This window comes from Triticum urartu, chromosome 3A, assembly GCF_056163025.1.
Source record: "Triticum urartu cultivar PI428250 chromosome 3A, HENAU_Tu73, whole genome shotgun sequence".
Lineage (NCBI taxonomy): Eukaryota > Viridiplantae > Streptophyta > Magnoliopsida > Poales > Poaceae > Triticum > Triticum urartu.
Window position 1 is genome coordinate 616,597,046 of NC_141875.1, and position 20,288 is coordinate 616,617,333.

The 20,288-nt window shown below is 43.7% G+C and overlaps 1 protein-coding gene and 1 non-coding gene across 2 annotated transcripts; both read left to right on the forward strand.

Annotated features, from left to right (window-relative positions):
* Positions 1–652: 652 nt before the first annotated feature.
* LOC147980816 (amino acid permease 1-like) lies at positions 653–5,508 on the forward strand. Its single transcript, XM_087513605.1, has 5 exons — positions 653–869; positions 3,564–3,797; positions 3,883–3,976; positions 4,092–4,455; positions 4,559–5,508. Exons 1-5 carry the CDS (start codon positions 806–808, stop codon positions 5,210–5,212), a joined length of 1,410 nt encoding a protein of 469 aa, XP_087369731.1. The 5' UTR covers positions 653–805; the 3' UTR covers positions 5,213–5,508.
* TRNAV-AAC (transfer RNA valine (anticodon AAC)) lies at positions 5,487–5,560 on the forward strand. Its single transcript has one exon. It is a non-coding gene; the product is annotated as a tRNA-Val (tRNA).
* The last annotated feature ends 14,728 nt before the right edge of the window (positions 5,561–20,288 follow it).

Genomic DNA, 20,288 nt, shown 5'->3' on the forward strand with positions numbered 1-20,288 from the left:
TCTATTGCTCGCATTTATTTTTAAATTTATTTTAGGATTTTCGGCGATGCGCATTTAGTGGGAGGAGGAGATGTTCCCGTCGACGACGAGATGCTTAGGCGACTTCGTAAATTTCAAGATGATATTCTTTCGAAGGTGCACATAGGGATAGAGTGTGTGTGGATAGGGTGTGTGTGCCTTCATAAGGGCGAGTGTTTGTGTCTGTACTGTGTTAAAAAAATACGACTTTTTCTGAAGTAATTCTGGCTTTTATTACATGAAGTACAATCTGCCGTACCGTACAAAAGTTTACGTGGTTAAATGAGCAAATCAGTTTCCCGTTTCCTTTCCGCGATTACGCTTATAATATACGGAGTACTTATGGGTTTTCCGTTCTCGGTTCAGCGCTCCACCGTCGTCGTCCAAACACGCACCAACAGCGTCCAGGTACACCGTACGGCACCGCCGGAAGAGCAGTCTGCCCGAAAATTTAGCTCGGCATTCACTCGTTTCCTTGGCGAAGCTGGCAAGCGGCTGCAGCTGCCACTTACCATAGATGATCTGCTTTGACTCGCGGCGGAAATTTTTCCCGGAAACGATGAATGGGACGGCCGGATTCGTGGGATCCCGTGAGGCAGAGTAATTGACCGACCGCCGCATTAAAAGAATGAATGTACAGTGGAAGGCCGGTCAGGTGCAAGGCCCGGCGGTCCTATATATACCCGCCGCCCGCGGCTACGACAGAGTCCATCAGAATTTGAGAGAGAGCGAGACCGACAGAGGTGCCCGAGCGGAGGAAGAGGCGGGGAGAGGGAAAGGGAGAGAGATGGACGTGGAGAAGGTGACGGAGGTCGCGCCGGAGGTGGACGACGACGGCCGCGTAAGAACAGGTAGCACACACGACCCACCCTTGTAGAGCTCCGTTGTTCGCAGTTTCACTTCGTTGGTTCCTTCTCTTGATGCCTTCCCTCGGAGCCGTGATGCAAATACTGGCAAACCCAATTGGGTTCCGCCGCCGTCGGTCCGCGTATTCGGATGTACTCCGAACAGTAGGGAGCGAGGTAGATAGCGGTAGAATAGTTCATGTCTCGGTTGCAGACATAGGTTTTAGAGGGCGGTGCTGGCGATCAAATTGCCACTTCCTCCCGAGTCTTTAGGTATACTTATGAAGCGGCAAACTTCTCGTTCTGTATCAGGACTGGCACACTGCAATCTCCTAGCCGGGTAGCATCGCAAATTCACAATCATGGAGAAAAAAAAATCATCTCATATCCTGAAACTAGTGTCTTACTCCCTCCGTTTGGAATTACTTGTCGCAGAAATGGATGTATCTAGATGTATTTTAGTTCTAGATACATCCATATCCGAGACAAGTAATTCCGAACGGAGGGAGTAGAACATTAGCACACATTCTTTTGCTGGAATCAGACGTATGCATATATTAGAGGAAGGGAGTATCCTTGAATGGGTAGGACTCGGGTACTCTGCTTTGACAGAGGAACATATTGTAGCAGAGCAATTCAAAATTTTGCCCATTTCTTATGATCAGCAACGTAGCCCGAGATCCAGGCAGAGCTGTCGCTTTAAGATGTTTGCATGCATGCGGCCAAGCTAATTCAGTACTTCCATATCTTCCCCATTTCTCTTGACACATCACTTGTCCAACTCCAATCCAGATGACATCCCTGACATCGGGATGAAATCCATACACCCTGCATGCTCTGACTGAAAAACAGCCATGTGCCATCCATGGTGTGGCGCCTCAGCGCCAGTCCTTTTACAACACCCCAAATGATGGGAACCGGGTTGGTGCCAGGGTATTGATGCAGGAATTAGGTCCAAAATGCCCTATGTTCCCGATCCGTTAGAGCAAAAGAACTTGCTGCGAGATCCAAAATTCCAGTGACTTGGCAGGCACTACCCAAAGTAAGTGGCCTCGGCTTGCAACTCTTATACAGCATGAGCACCATAGTGCTCCAGAATTATACAGAAAAACTTAGTGGTGCGTGAGATCATGTCATGCAAAGTTGTTCCAAATAACTATCGTACCACTGTTTTAGTATCGGAATCCCGCAAAGAGTGGAGAACACTATTCGTTGTCAAATCATTAGTTGTCTAATAGAGATTCTTTTAGTGTGGGCCAAAATGGCTTTGCTATGGATGACTGGGAACCTTCAACGTGTGCTCCCTCCACTTCGTCAGGAACCCTCCTAGTACTGATATATACAGAGCTTTCGTGGCATCAGAGTATAGTACTCCCTCCATTCCTAAATACAAGTCTTTTTAGCGATTCCAATATGTGCTACATACGAAGCAAAATGAGTGGAACTATACTCTAAAATATGTCTGTAAGTCCATATCTACTCCCTCCGTCCATGAATAAGTGTACATCTAGTTTTTGTTCTAAGTCAAAGTTTTAAAATTTTGACTAACTTTATAGAATATAGTAGTAACATATATGACATCAAATTGGTATATTGTCAAAGTACATTTCAAAGCGGATCTAGTGATACTAATTTAGTGTCATAAATTTTTTTATTTTTTATCTAGAAAATTGGTCAAAGTTTTAAAACTTTGACTTAAGACAAAAACTAGATGTACACTTATTCGTGGACGGAGGGAGTAGTCCATATTGAAATCTTTAAAAAGACTTATATTTAGGAACGGAGGGAGTAACTGTATTCATTTTGGGCGTAAGCTGCGAGTCTAGTCATAGGTTTTTAACGAAAAGGAGGATAACCCCCGACCTCTGCATCACTAAGATGCACACAAGCATATATTCACGAATAATTTAGAAGGCACCATTGAGTGGTCATTACACTACAGATGACTTGTTAAGTACAGAATCTATATGTAGTTATTTATACGCCACAAAGTACATCTTGTTTTTCATTATCAGAAGGCAAGTACCTTATGTCCAAGTCTTGCGTGCGTCGTGCTGTTGGATAATGGATACCACATCACAATCCACATCGTCAACCAGGCATGCTTTGGATCTTCCAGAAAAGGTTCTTTCTCCAGGTGGATGCTTACGGTTGTGCAAAAAAGAGTCTCCTCATGCTGTTATACAGTTGCTGTTATTGGGTTAGAATATCACGTGTAACACAAAGAGATGTTGATTTAGGCTTATAATAGCTGCTACTTTGCTGGGTGCATAGAGCAAACCCAATAGAGAATTCGTCTGCTTTAGGACCTGTCGATTAGAATCCAGTGTTTTTGTTGACTAGTTGTCAGTAGTTTGTAGCTTCGGTTAGTTGATACGCTTTGCTTAATGGTGTCCAGCGCATGGCCAGTAGTCTATCAGACTAATTGGATCCACTTTGCTGAGTGTATTTATTCGTCACTAATGATTGTCGCGATGCAAATCCTTGTGTGAAAATTGTAATTTCTTCTCATCCAGAGGGTTGGAGGTCTACTTGCAAGTTGCAATTTATTTCAGCAGCACTGCAATATTTTGGCATCTAACTGAGAGATTTCATCATGATATTACTTTTCCTAGTACCTTAAAAAGTTCAGAGACTGCAAAGTTGTGCATGCCTCACGTCAGACAGTGACCGACTGACCACCTGAATGAAATGTGACAGGGACGGTATGGACGGCGACGACGCACGCCATCACGGCGGTGATCGGGTCCGGCGTGCTGGCGCTGCCGTGGAGCGTGGCGCAGATGGGGTGGGTGCTCGGCCCCATCGCCCTCGTCGGCTGCGCCTACATCACCTACTTCACCGCCTGCCTCCTCTCCGACTGCTACCGCTCGCCGGACCCCGTTCACGGCAAGCGCAACTACACCTACATGGACGCCGTCCGCTCCTGCCTCGGTAACAACAAATTATAATCCTTAAACTTACCTTGGCACCATGAATGCCTGTGATTCTCCTGGCAATCTTCATCATGCACATGCAGGGCCTAGAGAAGTGGTGGTGTGCGGCATTACGCAGTACACGATTCTCTGCGGTGCCGTCGTGGGCTACACCATCACAGCCGCCACGGGCATCATGTAATTTAAAGCCTCTTTTGCTTCTGATGAACATCTGTAAATATTTTGATCAGACTTTACACTATTTAGTCGTCATGGGACTGACTGAAGGACGTTCCTTGCGTTGCGAGTGCAGGTCCGTGGTGCGCAGCAACTGCCGGCATTACAAGGGCCACGGCGCGAACTGCAGCCAGGAAGGGACCATGTACCTGGTCATGTTCGGCGTCGTCGAGGTCGTCCTCTCGCAGCTGCCCAGCTTGGAGAAGGTCACCTTCGTCTCCATCGTCGCCGCCGTCATGTCCTTCACCTACTCCTTCGTCGCGCTCTTCCTCAGCGCCGCCAAGTTCGCGTCTAACCACAAGGCCTACGGCACCATCTTCGGCAGCCACATCGGCGGCCCCGGCGGCGTCTCCGCGGCCACCAGGACCTGGAGCTTCCTGCAGGCCCTCGGCAACATTGCATTCGCCTACACCTACGCCATGCTCCTCATCGAGATCCAGGTAATCAATCAAGTCTAGTCTCGTGCACACTGCATTTTACGTCACGAGTAGAGATCATCGCGGTGATGCTTTTGCAATGCCTTGACTCATTGGTGTGTTGCAGGACACGGTGAAGTCGCCGCCGTCGGAGAACGTGACGATGAAGAGGGCGAGCCTGTACGGCATCGGCGTGACCACGGCCTTCTACGTCTCGCTGGGGTGCATCGGCTACGCGGCCTTCGGCAACGCGGCGCCGGGGAACGTCCTCACCGGCTTCGACGAGCCCTTCTGGCTCGTGGACCTCGCCAACGTCGCCGTGGTGATCCACCTCGTCGGTGCCTACCAGGTGTACGTGCAGCCCGTGTTCGCGTGCTACGAGAGCAGCCTCCGGGCGCGCTACCCGGACGCGGCCTTCTTCCACCGGGAGCTGGCTGTGCGGCTGCCGGGCCGCGGCCGGGGCGCGCTGCGGTTCACCATGTGCAAGCTGGTGCTGCGCACCGCGTTCGTGGCCGCCACCACCGTGGTCTCGCTCATGCTGCCCTTCTTCAACGCCATCCTCGGCCTGCTCGGCGCCGCCGCCTTCTGGCCGCTCACCGTCTACTTCCCGGTCACCATGTACATCACGCAGGCCAAGGTGCCGCGCGGCAGCGGCAAGTGGGTGGCGCTCCAGGCGCTCAACGTCGGCGCGCTCGTCGTGTCGCTGCTCGCCGCCGTCGGCTCCGTGGCCGACATCGTCCAGCGCCTCGGCCACGTCACCATGTTCAAGACGCAGCTGTGATCAATCTATATGGAGGTGGCTGCTGCCTCTGATGATGCTTCTGCATGCATTTTCTCCTTTGTGTGCCGACTTGGTATAGCTGGTTGCTGGGATTACTTGCTCGTGTTATAGCTGGTTGCTGGGTATATACCATCGACGGGTACCGCAGCTATGGTTGGGTACTTGGGTCGGTGGAAGTGTGAAATAATCAGCTTGTCGTGTGATCAAATTTTTTTTGTCGTATAAGAAGATCATTCATGTTTGTAGCATATCTGAGTTGCATTCTCACATTAGTGGTTTCGTGGTGTAGTTGGTTATCACGTCAGTCTAACACACTGAAGGTCTCCGGTTCGAACCCGGGCGAAGCCATATTTATTATTTTTCTCGACTGATTTCATGAGATTTTCCTCTCCTTTTTCCCCTTTGTTTTGGGCTCATTTCAGTTAGGTGGCTTCGGCCCAAGAAATTGACGCAGCGTTGGGGCCAATAGCATAATATGGCCCAAACTGACATTTCTTGTATTTGCACTCCTAGCATAATATGGCCCAAACTAAATATGGTAGAGCTTTGATGATGGTGTTTCAGTGCGCATTTGCTTCCATCGAGTAACACCAATAAAAAAGCAAATAATGTAATTTTTTGGAACCAAATATCTGAGGCGTGCAAATACATGGCGATATGACATCTTAGGACCTCTAGACAAAAAAAGTTTTGAGAAACATTCATTTTTTGAACCATATTATTATTTTTCTCGACTGATTTCATGAGATTTTCCTCTCCTTTTTCCCTTTTGTTTTGGGCTCATTTCAGTTAGGTGGCTTCGGCCCAAGAAATTGACGCAGCGTTGGGGCCAATAGCATAATATGGCCCAAACTGACATTTCTTGTATTTGCACTCCTAGCATAATATGGCCCAAACTAAATATGGTAGAGCTTTGATGATGGTGTTTCAGTGCGCATTTGCTTCCATCGAGTAACACCAATAAAAAAGCAAATAATGTAATTTTTTGGAACCAAATATCTGAGGCGTGCAAATACATGGCGATATGACATCTTAGGACCTCTAGACAAAAAAAGTTTTGAGAAACATTCATTTTTTGGAGCATTGATTATTTGAAAGCAGGTGTTCACAAAGTCGCTTGTAACACTTTGGATGATTTGGTCGGCCTGGCGCATGGCCATTCATGAGCAGAATTATAAAAAGTTTGCTCTCCCCGTTTTGCTTTCGTTGTTAGGTTTAATACATGATCATGGTCTCGAAGAAGCAAGTTGTTGGGTGAGCTCTTTGTTGTGTTTCATCAAGGATGAAGGAATGGATCATCCTCTCGGATGGTATGTAAATGATCATTTGTTGATGTTGGGATCTTGCATGTGGGGAACCACGGTGTGGTTGGGATATTTTTAACGCTTGTGATTGGGATCTTCGCTGCGGCAGATTGTCTGGAGCTGGACAGGAATAACGAGGGGCATTGTTGGTACAGTTGGGAAATTCAACATAAGAATGGATAGTTTTTTATAGTTGAAAAAAGCACCGACCTCGCCCCGTTTTCATTGCTGAAAACGAAACCAGGAAAAGAACATAGAGTATGGAGGAACATGTACAAGCGCCAATATATATAGCACTTAAATGCAAGATAAAGAGCATGTCTGACTTAGAGAAGAATGAAAACAAAGATAACCCAATCGCTACACGCGTCTGCCAAAGATGAGAATCATATTGTGTGGTCTCCTGCTAAGGTTATCTTCAATGTTTGTTCGTTTCTATTATATTAGCCAGGTCTGCTGAAGGAAGGATATAGGAAAATTCTTTAGGGTGGCGTTCACCAGCTGATGAGCGAGACTTCGTGTCTATCAAGGATGATGGGATCTAGTATTGCCGATGTTGGTGTGTTGCGCCTTGGTTGATACTTGTCTGTGTGTAGTTGTTGCTAGGGAGATATATTGTTTTGCTATTGCAACGGTTATGTTCGATGTTGCATTTTATGTTTTCCCGAACTTAACGGGTCCTTTATGCTAGTTGTTAGCCTATCTTAACTCGTTCGGTGGTAACATGTTTTAGTCCTGTAGCAAGAGGTATCGAGGTCGCTCTCATGCGGTAGGTTTTCTGTTAGCGCCCCAATATGTTTCCCTTAAGTATCCTTTCTCTATGGCTATTAGTGTCCTTTTAATGTACTGTAATGATACACTATTGTGGAAAGCCTGTGAACAATGTATTTCCATTTGAGCAATTGAATGGAATGGGGGTTGCTCGATTGAAAAAAAATGACCACGCCCAAAGATAGATTAAGAAAGGACAGTTTCACCTAGCAAGTGTCATCCACAAACGGCAGAATCAAACTTCGAATCACATGATTTATAAAAGACAGCTTTGCCTCTTAATCTCTTGTATGGCTTATGTCCACCAAAAACATCATTTTTATCCATTTGTATTTCACAAATAAATAGAGTCCCCATTTTCAATAAAAATCATTTTTATTTATTGTAAGTGCATCTAGTGCCACCCCTAGTTGGTTTTGGAGTATTGACGACAAACCTGGTTGAGGGACTAATGTGTTTGTGAGAATTACAGGATAACACAGGTAGTAGTCCCTCATTGATTCGGTTTACCTACCGGAGATGACCCCTAAAAATGTATGAAGACATTGAAGACAAAGGTGGTATGTGAAGATATTCACATTGAAGACTATGACAAGAGAAGACATCGCGTGAAGACTATGGAGCGCGAAGACTTAATTGTTTCGTTGTTTCCTTTTCTTCTTTGTTGAGTCATAGGAACCACCGTACTGTTAAGTGGGGTCCCAGTGAACAAAGTCAGAGTGACTGAAGTGATGCTTAACCAAAATCCTATGTCTTCGAGCAAAGACAATGAGAGCAAAACTTATCCAGAGCTGGATAAGTCAGCTTTACTTGTAGCCCAAGTAAAGTTGTCGTGTGTGTTTGAAATCTGACCGTTGGAACACGTGTCAGTTCCTTAGTGACGCGGGGTCATTTTGGACAAATCAGGTCGGGTTGCCTAGTGGCTATAAATAGCCCACCCCCACACCATAAATTGGTGGCTGCTCAGAGTTAGTGCACGGCTTTTGTCGTTTGAGAGCAACCCACCTCGAAGCTTTTGAGAGAGAAATCCTTGTGAGGACAAAGCCCTAAACACCCAGAGCCAAAGAGTGTTAGGCATCACTGAAGTCTTCCTGTCTGTGTGATCTGAAGACTTGTTACACTTGAGGACTGTGAATCCTCCAGCCGGTTAGGCGTCGCGTTCTGAGCATCCAATAGTCATTGTGGATCGCCAGTGAACGAAGTGTGTGAAGGTTTGGAAGTCTACCTTGAAGACTTATCAGAATGATTGAGCGAGGACTGGGTGTCCTTAGCTCAAGGGGAATAAGGTAAAAACACGGTCTTCTGAGTTAAATCTCAGCCTCCCTAACCAGACGTACAGTTGTCACAGCAACTGGAACTGGTGCAACAAATCATTGTCTTCAACAAGCAACTGGTTCTATCCTTCCCATCTCTTTATTTACAGTTGGTCCTTGTGAAGTCATTGCCTGTTTGCATTGTCCATTTGTCTTTACTGTGTGACTGTTTTTCTGATTGGTTTCATACTATCTTCCATCCCGATCCATACTGCCTAGCTGCTATTAGTCTTCGTGCTCTCACTTCATTGAATACTTGACTATGGCTTGTCTAGTGTAGTCTACCTTCCGTTGCATGGTTATAGGTTCATTTCTATCGTTTGTCTTCGAAACTCCCATGTTCTGAAGACTTCCATAAAAATCGCCTATTCACCCCCTCTAGTCGATAACTAGCACTTTCAATTGGTATTAGAGCAAGGTACTCCCTTGTTCTGTGTGATTCGGTTTAACCATCTGGAGTTTTAGCTATGTCGACTGCAGGGATAATCAAAGTCTCCGCTGCGTGCCCCGTCTTCGATGGAACTGAATATCCCTACTGGAAGAATAAGATGCGCATGCATCTTGAAGCCATTGATGTTGACCTCTGGTATGTCGTCAAGAATGGCATTCCCAAGGCTAGTGAAGGTGTCACCGCTGCTGATGTCAAGAAGTTTGTTCAACTGGATTCCACTGCCAAGAACATCATCTGTGGTCATCTGACCAAAGGGCAGTATGGCCGTGTGAGTGCTCTGGAAACATCGAAGCTAGTCTGGGACTGGCTCTCCAAGGTTAACGAAGGCATCTCAACCCAGAGAGATCAAAGGATCAGTGTCCTTCGCAACCTCTTCAACCGCTTCAAGAGAAACGGCAATGAGAATGTCCAGCTCACGTTTGATCGCCTCACTGACATCACAAATGAGCTTCAAGCTCTCGTTGCTACTGAGATTACCAAGCATGAAATCGTCAAGACACTCCTCAGAACACTTGACAGCTCGTTTGACACCCTAGCCCTGATGACTCAAGAACGCCTTGACTTCAAGACACTCGATCCGTATGACATACTTGAAAGGCTCAACACGCATGAGTTTCAGCTTTCTGAGAAAAGAGATATCTACGGTCCCAACTATGGCCGAACTCGCGCCTTGAAGGCAAAGGCTGTTTCCTCATCTGAAGAAGAATCTGACTGCAGTTCTGATGATCCTGAAGACATTGGAAAGGAGCTTGCTATGCTTGTGAAGAAGTTCCAGAAATTCACCAAGAAGAAAGGCTTCAAAAAGTGCAAGAAACCTGGTCACTACATCTCTGAGTGTCCGCAGTGGGACAATGAGAACAACAACAAGAAGAAGAGCAAGGAATATGATTCTGATGACAAGAAGAAGAAGAACTACTCAAAGTCTTCTTCCAAGTCTTCCTCAAAGTCTTCTTCACACAAGAAGAGCTCATCTGGCAAGGCTCGTGCATTTGTTGGCAAGGAAATGGATTCAGAGGAGGAGTTTGCTTCTGAGGAGGTGGAGGTGGAGTCTGAGGAGGAGTCCGACTCTGGCGTTGCAAGTCTGGCTATAGCCTACGTTGCCAAGTCCATCTTCAACACTGAAGACAATGACTTCATCACCGACGCCGATGCTAATGACAAGGACGACTCCGCTCCCACCTATTGCTTCATGGCACGAGGTGCCAAGGTAAACTCACGCAATACTCACTATCAAACATCCAGTGAAGATGACTCTGATTGTGGTTCCAAACCCAGCTACAAAACACTTGCTAAAATTGCAACTGAACAACAAAAAGCTATGGAACATATTCAAAAACTGTTAGACAAAAGCGACGACCTGTTGGACGCTGAAATGACTCGATCTCAGTCCTTAATTGAAGACATAAAAATCTTCATGTTAAGTATGAGGAACTTGAAAGTCGTCATGAAACGCTCTCAACAACTCATGAAAAGCTTTCCTATGATTATCTTCAAAGCAAGCAAGAACATGAGAAATTGAGAGCGGTTCATGAAAATCTTCAAAAGGAAAATGAGTCACTTCACACTGAACAGATCAGTTTCGTGCTACCTCTTGAGCACTGCGTTGGTTTTCCCCGAAGAGGAAGGGATGATGCAGCAAAGTAGCGTAAGTATTTCCCTCAGTTTTTGAGAACCAAGGTATCAATCCAGTAGGAGGCTATGCGCGAGTCCCTCGTACCTGCACAAAACAAATAAATCCTCGCAACCAACGCAAATAGGGGTTGTCAATCCCTATAAGGCCACTTACGAGAGTGAGATCTGATAGATATGATAAGATAATATTTTTGGTATTTTTATGATAAAGATGCAAAGTAAAATAAAGGCAAAGTAAATAGTAAAGAAAATAACTAAGTAGTAGGAGATCAATATGATAAAGATAGACCCGGGGGCCATAGGTTTCACTAGTGGCTTCTCTCGAGAGCATAAGTATTCTACGGTGGGTGAACAAATTACTGTTGAGCAATTGACAGAATTGAGCATGGTTATGAGAATATCTAGGTATGATCATGTATATAGGCATCACGTCCGAAACAAGTAGACCGACTCTTGCCTGCATCTACTACTATTACTCCACTCATCGACCGCTATCCAGCATGCATCTAGAGTGTTAAGTTAAAAACAGAGTAATGCCTTAAGAAAGATGACATGATGTAGAGGGATAGACTCATGCAATATGAAGAAAACCCCATCTTGTTATCCTCCATGGCAACAATACAATACGTGCCTTGCTGCCCCTACTGTCACTGGGAAAGGACACCGCAAGATTGAACCCAAAGCTAAGCACTTCTCCCATTGCAAGAAAGATCAATCTAGTAGGCCAAACCAAACTGATAATTCGAAGAGACTTGCAAAGATAACCAATCATACATAAAAGAATTCATAGAAGATTCAAATATTATTCATAGATAGACTTGATCATAAACCCACAATTCATCGGTCTCAACAAACACACCGCAAAAAGAAGATTACATCGAATAGTTCTCCATAAAAGAGGGGGAGAACATTGTATTGAGATCCAAAAAGAGAGAAGAATCCATCTAGCTACTAACTATGGACCCGTAGGTCAGAGGTAAACTACTCACACTTCATCAGAGGGGCTATGGTGTGCCCTCCGTGATCGACGCCCCCTCCAGCGAAGCTCCGGAACATGCCCCAAGATGGGATCTCGTGGATACAGAAAGTTGCGGCGGTGGAATTAGGTTTTTGGCTCCGTATCTGATCGTTTGGGGGTACGTAGGTATATATAGGAGGAAGGAGTACGTCGGTGGAGCAACAGGGGGCCCACGAGGGTGGAGGGCGCGCTTGGGGTAGGCAGGCGCGCCACCTACCTCGTGGCCTCCTCTTTTCTTTCTTGACGTAGGGTCCAAGTCTCCCGAGTCTTGTTCGTTGAGAAAATCACGTTCCCGAAGGTTTCATTCCGTTTGGACTCCGTTTGATATTCCTTTTCTTTGAAACCCTAAAACAGGCAAAAAACAGCAATTCTGGGCTGGGCCTCCGGTTAATAGGTTAGTCCCAAAAATAACATAAAAGTGGATAATAAAGCCCAATAATGTCCAAAACAGTAGATAATATAGCATGGAGCAATCAAAAATTATAGATACGTTGGAGACGTATCAAGCATCCCCAAGCTTAATTCCTGCCCGTCCTCGAGTAGGTAAATGATAAAAACATAATTTTTGATGCGGAGTGCTACTTGGCATAATTTTAATGTAATTCTTCTTAATTGTGGTATGAATATTCAGATCCGAAAGATTCAAGACAAAAGTTCATATTGACATAAAAATAATAATACTTCAAGCATACTAACAAAGCAATTATGTCTTCTCAAAATAACATGGCTAAAGAAAGTTATCCCTACAAAATCATATAGTCTGGCTATGCTCTATATTCACCACACAAAATATTTAAATCATGCACAACCCCGATGACAAGCCAAGCAATTGTTTCATACTTTTGACATTCTCAAAACTTTTTCAATCTTCACGCAATACATGAGCGTGAGCCATGGATATAGCACTATAGGTGGAATAGAGTGGTGGTTGTGGAGAAGACAAAAAGGGAGAAGATAGTCTCGCATCAACTAGGCGTATCAACGGGCTATGGAGATGCCCATCTATAGATATCAATGTGAGTGAGTAGGTATTGCCATGCAACGGATGCACTAGAACTATAAGTATATGAAAGCTCAAAAAGAAACTAAGTGGGTGTGCATCCAACTTGCTTGCTCATGAAGACCTAGGGCAATTTGAGGAAGCCCATCATTGGAATATACAAGCCAAGTTCTATAATGAAAGATTCCCACTATATATGAAAGTGATAACATGAGAGACTCTCTACTATGAAGATCATGGTGCTACTTTGAAGCACAAGTGTGGTAAAAGGATAGTAACATTGTCCCTTCTCTCTTTTTCTCTCATTTTTTATTTGGGCATTTTCTCTTTTTTATGGCTTCTTTTCTCTTTTTTTTATTTTGGCTTCTTTGGCCTCTTTTATTTATTTTCCGTCCGGAGTCCCATCCTGACTTGTGGGGGAATCATAGTCTCCATCATCCTTTCCTCACTGGGACAATGCTCTAATAATGATGATCATCACACTTTTATTTTTCTTACAACTCAACAATTACAACTCGATACTTAGAACAAAATATGACTCTATATGAATGCCTCCGGCGGTGTACCGGGATATGCAATGACGCATGAGTGACACGTATGAAAGAATTATGAATGATGACTTTGCCACAAATACGATGTCAACTACATGGTCATGCTAAGCAATGTGACAAGATAGAGTGTGTCATAATAAACGGAACGGTGGAAAGTTGCATGGCAATATATCTCGGAATGGCTATGGAAATGCCATTATAGGTAGGTATGGTGGCTGTTTTGAGGAAGGTATATGGTGGGTGTATGATACCGGCGAAAGGTGCGCGGTATTAGAGAGCTTAGCAAGGGTGGAAGGGTGAGAGTGCGTATAATCCATGGACTCAACATTAGTCATAAAGAACTCATATACTTATTGCACAAATCTACAAGTTATCAAAGCAAAGTATTACGCGCATGCTCCTAGGGGGATAGATTGGTAGGAAAAGACCATCGCTCGTCCCCGACCGCCACTCATAAGGAAGGCAATCAAAAAATAAATCATGCTCCGACTTCATCACATAACGGTTCACCATATGTGCATGCTACGGGAATCACAAACTTCAACACAAGTATTTCTCAAATTCACAACTACTCAACTAGCACAACTTTAATATCACCATCCTTATATCTCAAAACAATTATCAAGTATCAAAGTTATCATAGTATTCAACACACTCATAAGAAAGTTTTATTATTAATCTTGTATACCAAGCATATTAAGATTTTAAGCAAATTACAATGCTATTAAGACTCTCAAAATAATTTAAGTGAATCATGAGAGATCAATAGTTTCTATAAACAAATCCACCACTGTGCTCTAAAAGATATAAGTGAAGTACTACAGCAAAATTATATAACTCAAAAGATATAAGCGAAGCACATAGAGTATTCTAACAAATTCTAAATCATGTATGGATCTCTCAAAAGGTGTGTACAGCAAGGATGATTGTGGTAAACTAACAAGCAAAGGCTCAAATAATACAAGACGCTTAAAGCAAAACACATATCATGTGGCGAATAAAAATATAGCTCCAAGTAAAGTTACCGATGGAAGTAGACGAAAGAGGGGATGCCTTCCGGGGCATCCCCAAGCTTTGGCTTTTAGGTGTCCTTAGATTATCTTGGGGGTTCCATGGGCATCCCCAAGCTTAGGCTCTTGCCACTCCTTGTTCCATAATCCATCAAATCTTTACCCAAAACTTCAAAACTTCACAACACAAAACTTAAAGTAGAAAATCTCGTGAGCTCTGTTAGCGAAAGAAAATAAAATACCACTTCAAGGTACTGTAATGAACTCATTTTTTATTTATATTGGTGTTATACCTACTGTATTCCAACTTCTCTATGGTTTATAAACTATTTTACTAGCCATAGATTCATCAAAATAAGCAAACAACACACGAAAAACAGAATCTGTCAAAAACAGAACAGTCTGTAGTAATATGTAGCTAGAGCAAGATATGGAACCCCAAAAATTATAAAATAAATTACTAGACGTGAGGATTTTATCTATTAATCATCGGCAAAAAGAATTAACTAAATATCACTTTCCAAAGAAAAATGACAGCAGTTCTCATGAGCGCTAAAGTTTCTGTTTTTTACAGCAAGTTCAACAAGACTTTCCCCAAGTCTTCCCAACGGTTCTACTTGGCACAAACACTAATTAAACACAAAAAACACAACCAAAACATAAGCTAAATAAATTATTTATTACTAAACAGGAGCAAAAATCAAGGAATAAAAATAAAATTGGGTTGCCTCCCAACAAGCGCTATCGTTTAACGCCCCTAGCTAGGCATAACAAGCAAGAATAGATCTAGGTATTGCCATCTTTGGTATTAGGAAAGAAAAGAGCAAACTTTCTATCTATAGAATTAATCCTTCTATTTTGATAAAGCACATGGCTATTAATGGTAGAAGAAAGATTAAGTATGTTACGGAAATTTGTATCTAGGCTAGTCTTTATCTCTTTAATAGATTCATTTTGGTAAGAGAGCAAAAGAGATGTAGATTCAACTTTCTCATTCATGGGGTGCCCAAATATAGTTTTCATTTTTTCATAAGTGTCTACGACATCCCCTTCAATAAAACCTTCTTCAAATATAGAATCTGAGACATGCTTAAAAGAAGAAGGAAGGGCAATATAAAAGCTTTTTAAGTAAACTTCAATTTGATATTGAGGAACATAGCTGGCCCTGATCCTTAATAGTCTATACCAAGCATCTTTCAAAGATTCATCAAGTAAATAACAAAAAAAAAATCCAGAAGCATCTTCATCAAAATTATTAAGACTCTCATTGATAACTCCGGTAGGTTTTTCCATAGTATCCTTATTTATAAGCTTAGCGAGGATAGAGGGGTTGTCCAAAGTACTAAAACTCTGGAGAGAACCCCCAACCCTTTTTGATTCAGACATGGCGGAAGAAAGGCAAGCGGAAAGAGAGGGAGGATAGAGAGAGAGAGGGTGAATAAAACGGTAAGGGTGAAGTGGGGGGGGGAGAGAGGAAAACGAGAGGCAAATGGCAAATAATGTAATGCAGGAGATAAGGGTATGTGATGGGTACTTGGTATGTTGACTTCTGCGTAGACCTCCCTGGCAACGGCGCCAGAAATCCTTCTTGCTACCTCTTGAGCACTGTGTTGGTTTTCCCCGAAGAGGAAGGGATGATGCAACGAAGTAGCGTAAGTATTTCCCTCAGTTTTTGAGAACCAAGGTATCAATCCAGTAGGAGGCTACGTGCGAGTCCCTTGTACCTGCACAAAACAAATAAATCCTCGCAACCAACGCAAATAGGGGTTGTCAATCCCTATAAGGCCACTTATGAGAGTGAGATCTGATAGATATGATAAGATAATATTTTTGGTATTTTTATGATAAAGATGCAAAGTAAAATAAAGGCAAAGTAAATAGTAAAGGAATAACTAAGTAGTAGGAGATCAATATGATAAAGATAGACCCGGGGGCCATAGGTTTCACTAGTGGCTTCTCTCGAGAGCATAAGTATTCTACGGTGGGTGAACAAATTACTGTTGAGCAATTGACAGAATTGAGCATAGTTATGGGAATATCTAGGTATGATCATGTATATAGGCATCACGTCCGAAACAAGTAGACCGACTCTGGCCTGCATCTACTACTATTACTCCACTCGTCGACCGCTATCCAGCATGCATCTAGAGTATTAAGTTAAAAACAGAGTAACGCCTTAAGCAAGATGACATGATGTAGAGGGATAGACTCATGCAATATGAAGAAAACCCCATCTTGTTATCCTCGATGGCAACAATACAATACGTGCCTTGCTGCCCCTACTGTCACTGGGAAAGGACACCACAAGATTGAACCCAAAGCTAAGCACTTCTCCCATTGCAAGAAAGATCAATCTAGTAGGCCAAACCAAACTGATAATTTGAAGAGACTTGCAAAGGTAACCAATCATACATAAAAGAATTAAGAGAAGATTCAAATATTATTCATAGATAGACTTGATCATAAACCCACAATTCATCGGTCTCAACAAACACACCACAAAAAGAAGATTACATCGAATAGTTCTCCACAAGAGAGGGGGAGAACATTGTATTGAGATCCAAAAAGAGAGAAGAAGCCATCTAGCTACTAACTATGGACCCGTAGGTCAGAGGTAAACTACTCACACTTCATCGGAGGGGCTATGGTGTTGATGTAGAAGCCCTCCGTGATCGATGCCCCCTCCGGCGGAGCTCCGAAACAGGCCCCAAGATGGGATCTTGTGGATACAGAAAGTTGCGGCGGTGGAATTAGGTTTTTGGCTCCGTATCTGATCATTTGGGGGTACGTAGGTATATATAGGAGGAAGGAGTACGTTGGTGGAGCAACAGGGGGCCCACGAGGGTGGAGGGCGCGCCTGGGGTAGGCAGGCGCGCCCCCTACCTCGTGGCCTCCTCTTTTCTTTCTTGACGTAGGGTCCAAGTCTCGCAGGTCTTGTTCGTTGAGAAAATCACGTTCCCGAAGGTTTCATTCCGTTTGGACTCCGTTTGATATTCCTTTTCTTTGAAACCCTAAAACAGGCAAAAAACAGCAATTCTGGGCTGGGCCTCCGATTAATAGGTTAGTCCCAAAAATAACATAAAAGTGGATAATAAAGCCCAATAATGTCCAAAACAGTAGATAATATAGCATGGAGCAATCAAAAATTATAGATACGTTGGAGATGTATCATTCCGCTCAGGAAGGATTTGAACCACCATGTCTTAAATGCCTTGAGCTTGATAACGCTACTCCTGTTGCTGAATGTTCTACTGCTGCTACTGTTGCAATATCTTCAACTGTTGATGTGGTAACTAACCCCTCTGCTGAGGATGCTACTGTTATTGCTGATGAAAATTCTAGGTTGAAGACATTTCTTGAAACAGGGATGTACAAAAGTCTTAAAGGGCATCAGACACTATGTGATGTCCTCAAAAGGCAGATTCTGAACCGAAACCCTAGGAAAGAGGGTGTTGGGTTCGAAAGGAAAATGAATGCTGATGGCTCTTACTGGAAGCCTGAGCAGTACCCCAAAACCACATGGGTTGTTGCAAAGGAACCTTCAGTGGATCCATCCACCCTATCTGGCTTCACTTGTGCTAATCCTATTGTCATTAATGAATCCTATGATGCAAACTATAAACTGTTTAAGAATCAGAATGGTGAAGTGTTTGCCAGGTATATTGGTACTAACTGCGGGAATGGACCACCTATGAAGAAAGTCTGGGTGCCCAAAAGGTGTCTGGAGAATCTTCCTATGAATGTCGTCATGACACCACAAGGGAAGAAGACAAACCCCAGACCACAGGCTTCATATGGTCCAAAGGCTTCATACGGACAGAGGATTCACCTGAGTCGCACTAACACAAATGTTTTGCAGGGAAATCATACCCAGGCCTATGAATATGAGCGTGTTTCATCAAACCGCCATGTTCACAAGACCAAGAACTACTCTGCCTATTCCTATGAGTATTATTCACCTCCTGCAAAACTATTTGCCAGGGCTTCAAAGCCAAAGTTCTCAGATGCTGCACTTAGACTCATTGCTTCGAAGCCACCCTTGAAGATGTGGGTGGCTAAGAAAGCTTAACTCTCTTTTGCAGGGAAAGGTCTCCAGCCAAAAATCAAATGCGTCTGAAGCTATTGCTGGGGACCTAAAACATCTTGTAGGGCGCAAGATCAAATGCCCAAATAGTCTTATTATGTATTTTGTTCCTGAGTCGCTTGCTATTTGTCCTATCAGTCCTAACGTCGATCTAAGCTTTCATAATCCACTTGCTCGTCAAATGTTTATGCTTCACAATGCTCTTCGTGAAGCCTATCCCCCTAACTACACTGTAGGGTATGACACAAGCTGCTTCAGAATGGATTATTGATAGTGGATGCACTAATCACATGACTGGCGAACACAGTCTTCTCATGGACTCAACCTTACGTCCATCTGACAAAAGTCACATCACATTTGCTGATACTAGTAAAAGCAAGGTATTGGGTCTACGTAGAGTTGCAATCTCAAAGGATCAGCACATGGATAAAGTGATACTTGTTGAATCCCTTGGTTTCAACTTAATGTCTGTCTCAATGCTTTGCGATTTGAACATGATTGTGATATTTGGAAAATATCGTTGCCTTGTTCTAATGGAATCTGACAAGTCTCTAGTCTTTGAAGGGTATGGGAAAGGTGATTTGTACATGGTAGATTTCTCAGCAGGACCACAACTTGCCGTATGTCTTCTAGCAAAAGCTTCAGAGTGCTGGCTCTGGCATCGGAGGCTAGGGCATGCTGGCATGAGGAACTTGCATACTCTTGCAAAGAAGAAGCACGTCATAGGCATCGAGGGCGTCAAGTTCAAGAAGGATCACTTATGCGGTGCCTGCAAAGCTGGAAATATGACGAGGGCCAAGCATCCCTCAAAGACAATCATGACAATGACTCAACCCTTCGAACTGCTACACATGGACCTCTTCGGCCCTACTCACTACTCTACCCTTACTACTACTACTTGTCTCTATGGCTTCGTCATTGTTGATGATTATTCAAGATATACATGGGTACATATAATCTTCTACAAGACTGAAGTGCAGGATGTCTTCAGAAGCTTCGCTAATCGAGCCATGAACAACTATGGCGTCAAGATCAAGCACATCAGAAGTGACAATGGCACAGAATTCAAGAACACCGGCCTCGACACTTATCTTGATACATTGGGCATCACTCATGAGTTCTCAGCTCCGTACACGCCGCAGCAGAATGGCATCGTGGAACGCAAGAACAGAACACTCATTGAGATGGCTCGGACGATGCTCGATGAATACAAGACACCAAGAAAGTTTTGGCCTGAAGCTATTGATACTACATGCCATGTCATCAACCGTGTTTATCTTCACAAGCTTCTGAAGAAAACATCCTATGAACTCCTCACTGGTAAGAAGCCAAATGTCAGTTACTTCAGAGTATTTGGTGCTAGGTGCTGGATCAAGGATCCACATCACGCTTCAAAATTTGTACTGAAAGCACATGAAGGTTTTATGCTTGGTTACGGAAAGGATTCGCACTCCTACAGAGTCTTCAACCTCTTTCACTATAAAGTGGTTGAAACTGTGGATGTGTGGTTCGATGAGACTGACGGCTCGCAAAGAGAGCACCTGCCAAATGTGCTAGATGAAATTCCACCCAGTGAATCCATCAAGCTTATGGGAACTGGAGAAATCATACCGTCTGAAGTATAGCCTGAAGAGGAACTTATCATTTCTGCACCTAATCAACTTGAAGACAATGCTCAGCCTGAAGACAATCCTTCAAACGATGAAAATGATCAGCAAGAGCAAAATCTTTGTCCAGTTCATCCTCGTATTGCAAATGAAGTACAGATTGAGAAGATAATTGATAGCATCAATGCACCTGGTCCACTCACTCGTTCAAGGGCAACACAACTAGCAAATTTCTGTGGGCACTTTGCATTCGTCTCAATATCTGAACCCAAGAAAGTTGATGAAGCCTTCATGGAACCTAAATGGATTCAAGCTATGCAAGAAGAGCTTCAACA

Bases quoted from the DNA above. Each gene is read 5' to 3' on its own strand.
- LOC147980816 (XM_087513605.1), top strand. From the start codon at position 806: ATGGACGTGGAGAAGGTGACGGAGGTCGCGCCGGAGGTGGACGACGAC. The intron at 870-3,563 runs GTAGCACACACG...GAAATGTGACAG, and splicing joins CGACGGCCGCGTAAGAACAG to GGACGGTATGGACGGCGACG. The intron at 4,456-4,558 runs GTAATCAATCAA...GGTGTGTTGCAG, and splicing joins TGCTCCTCATCGAGATCCAG to GACACGGTGAAGTCGCCGCC.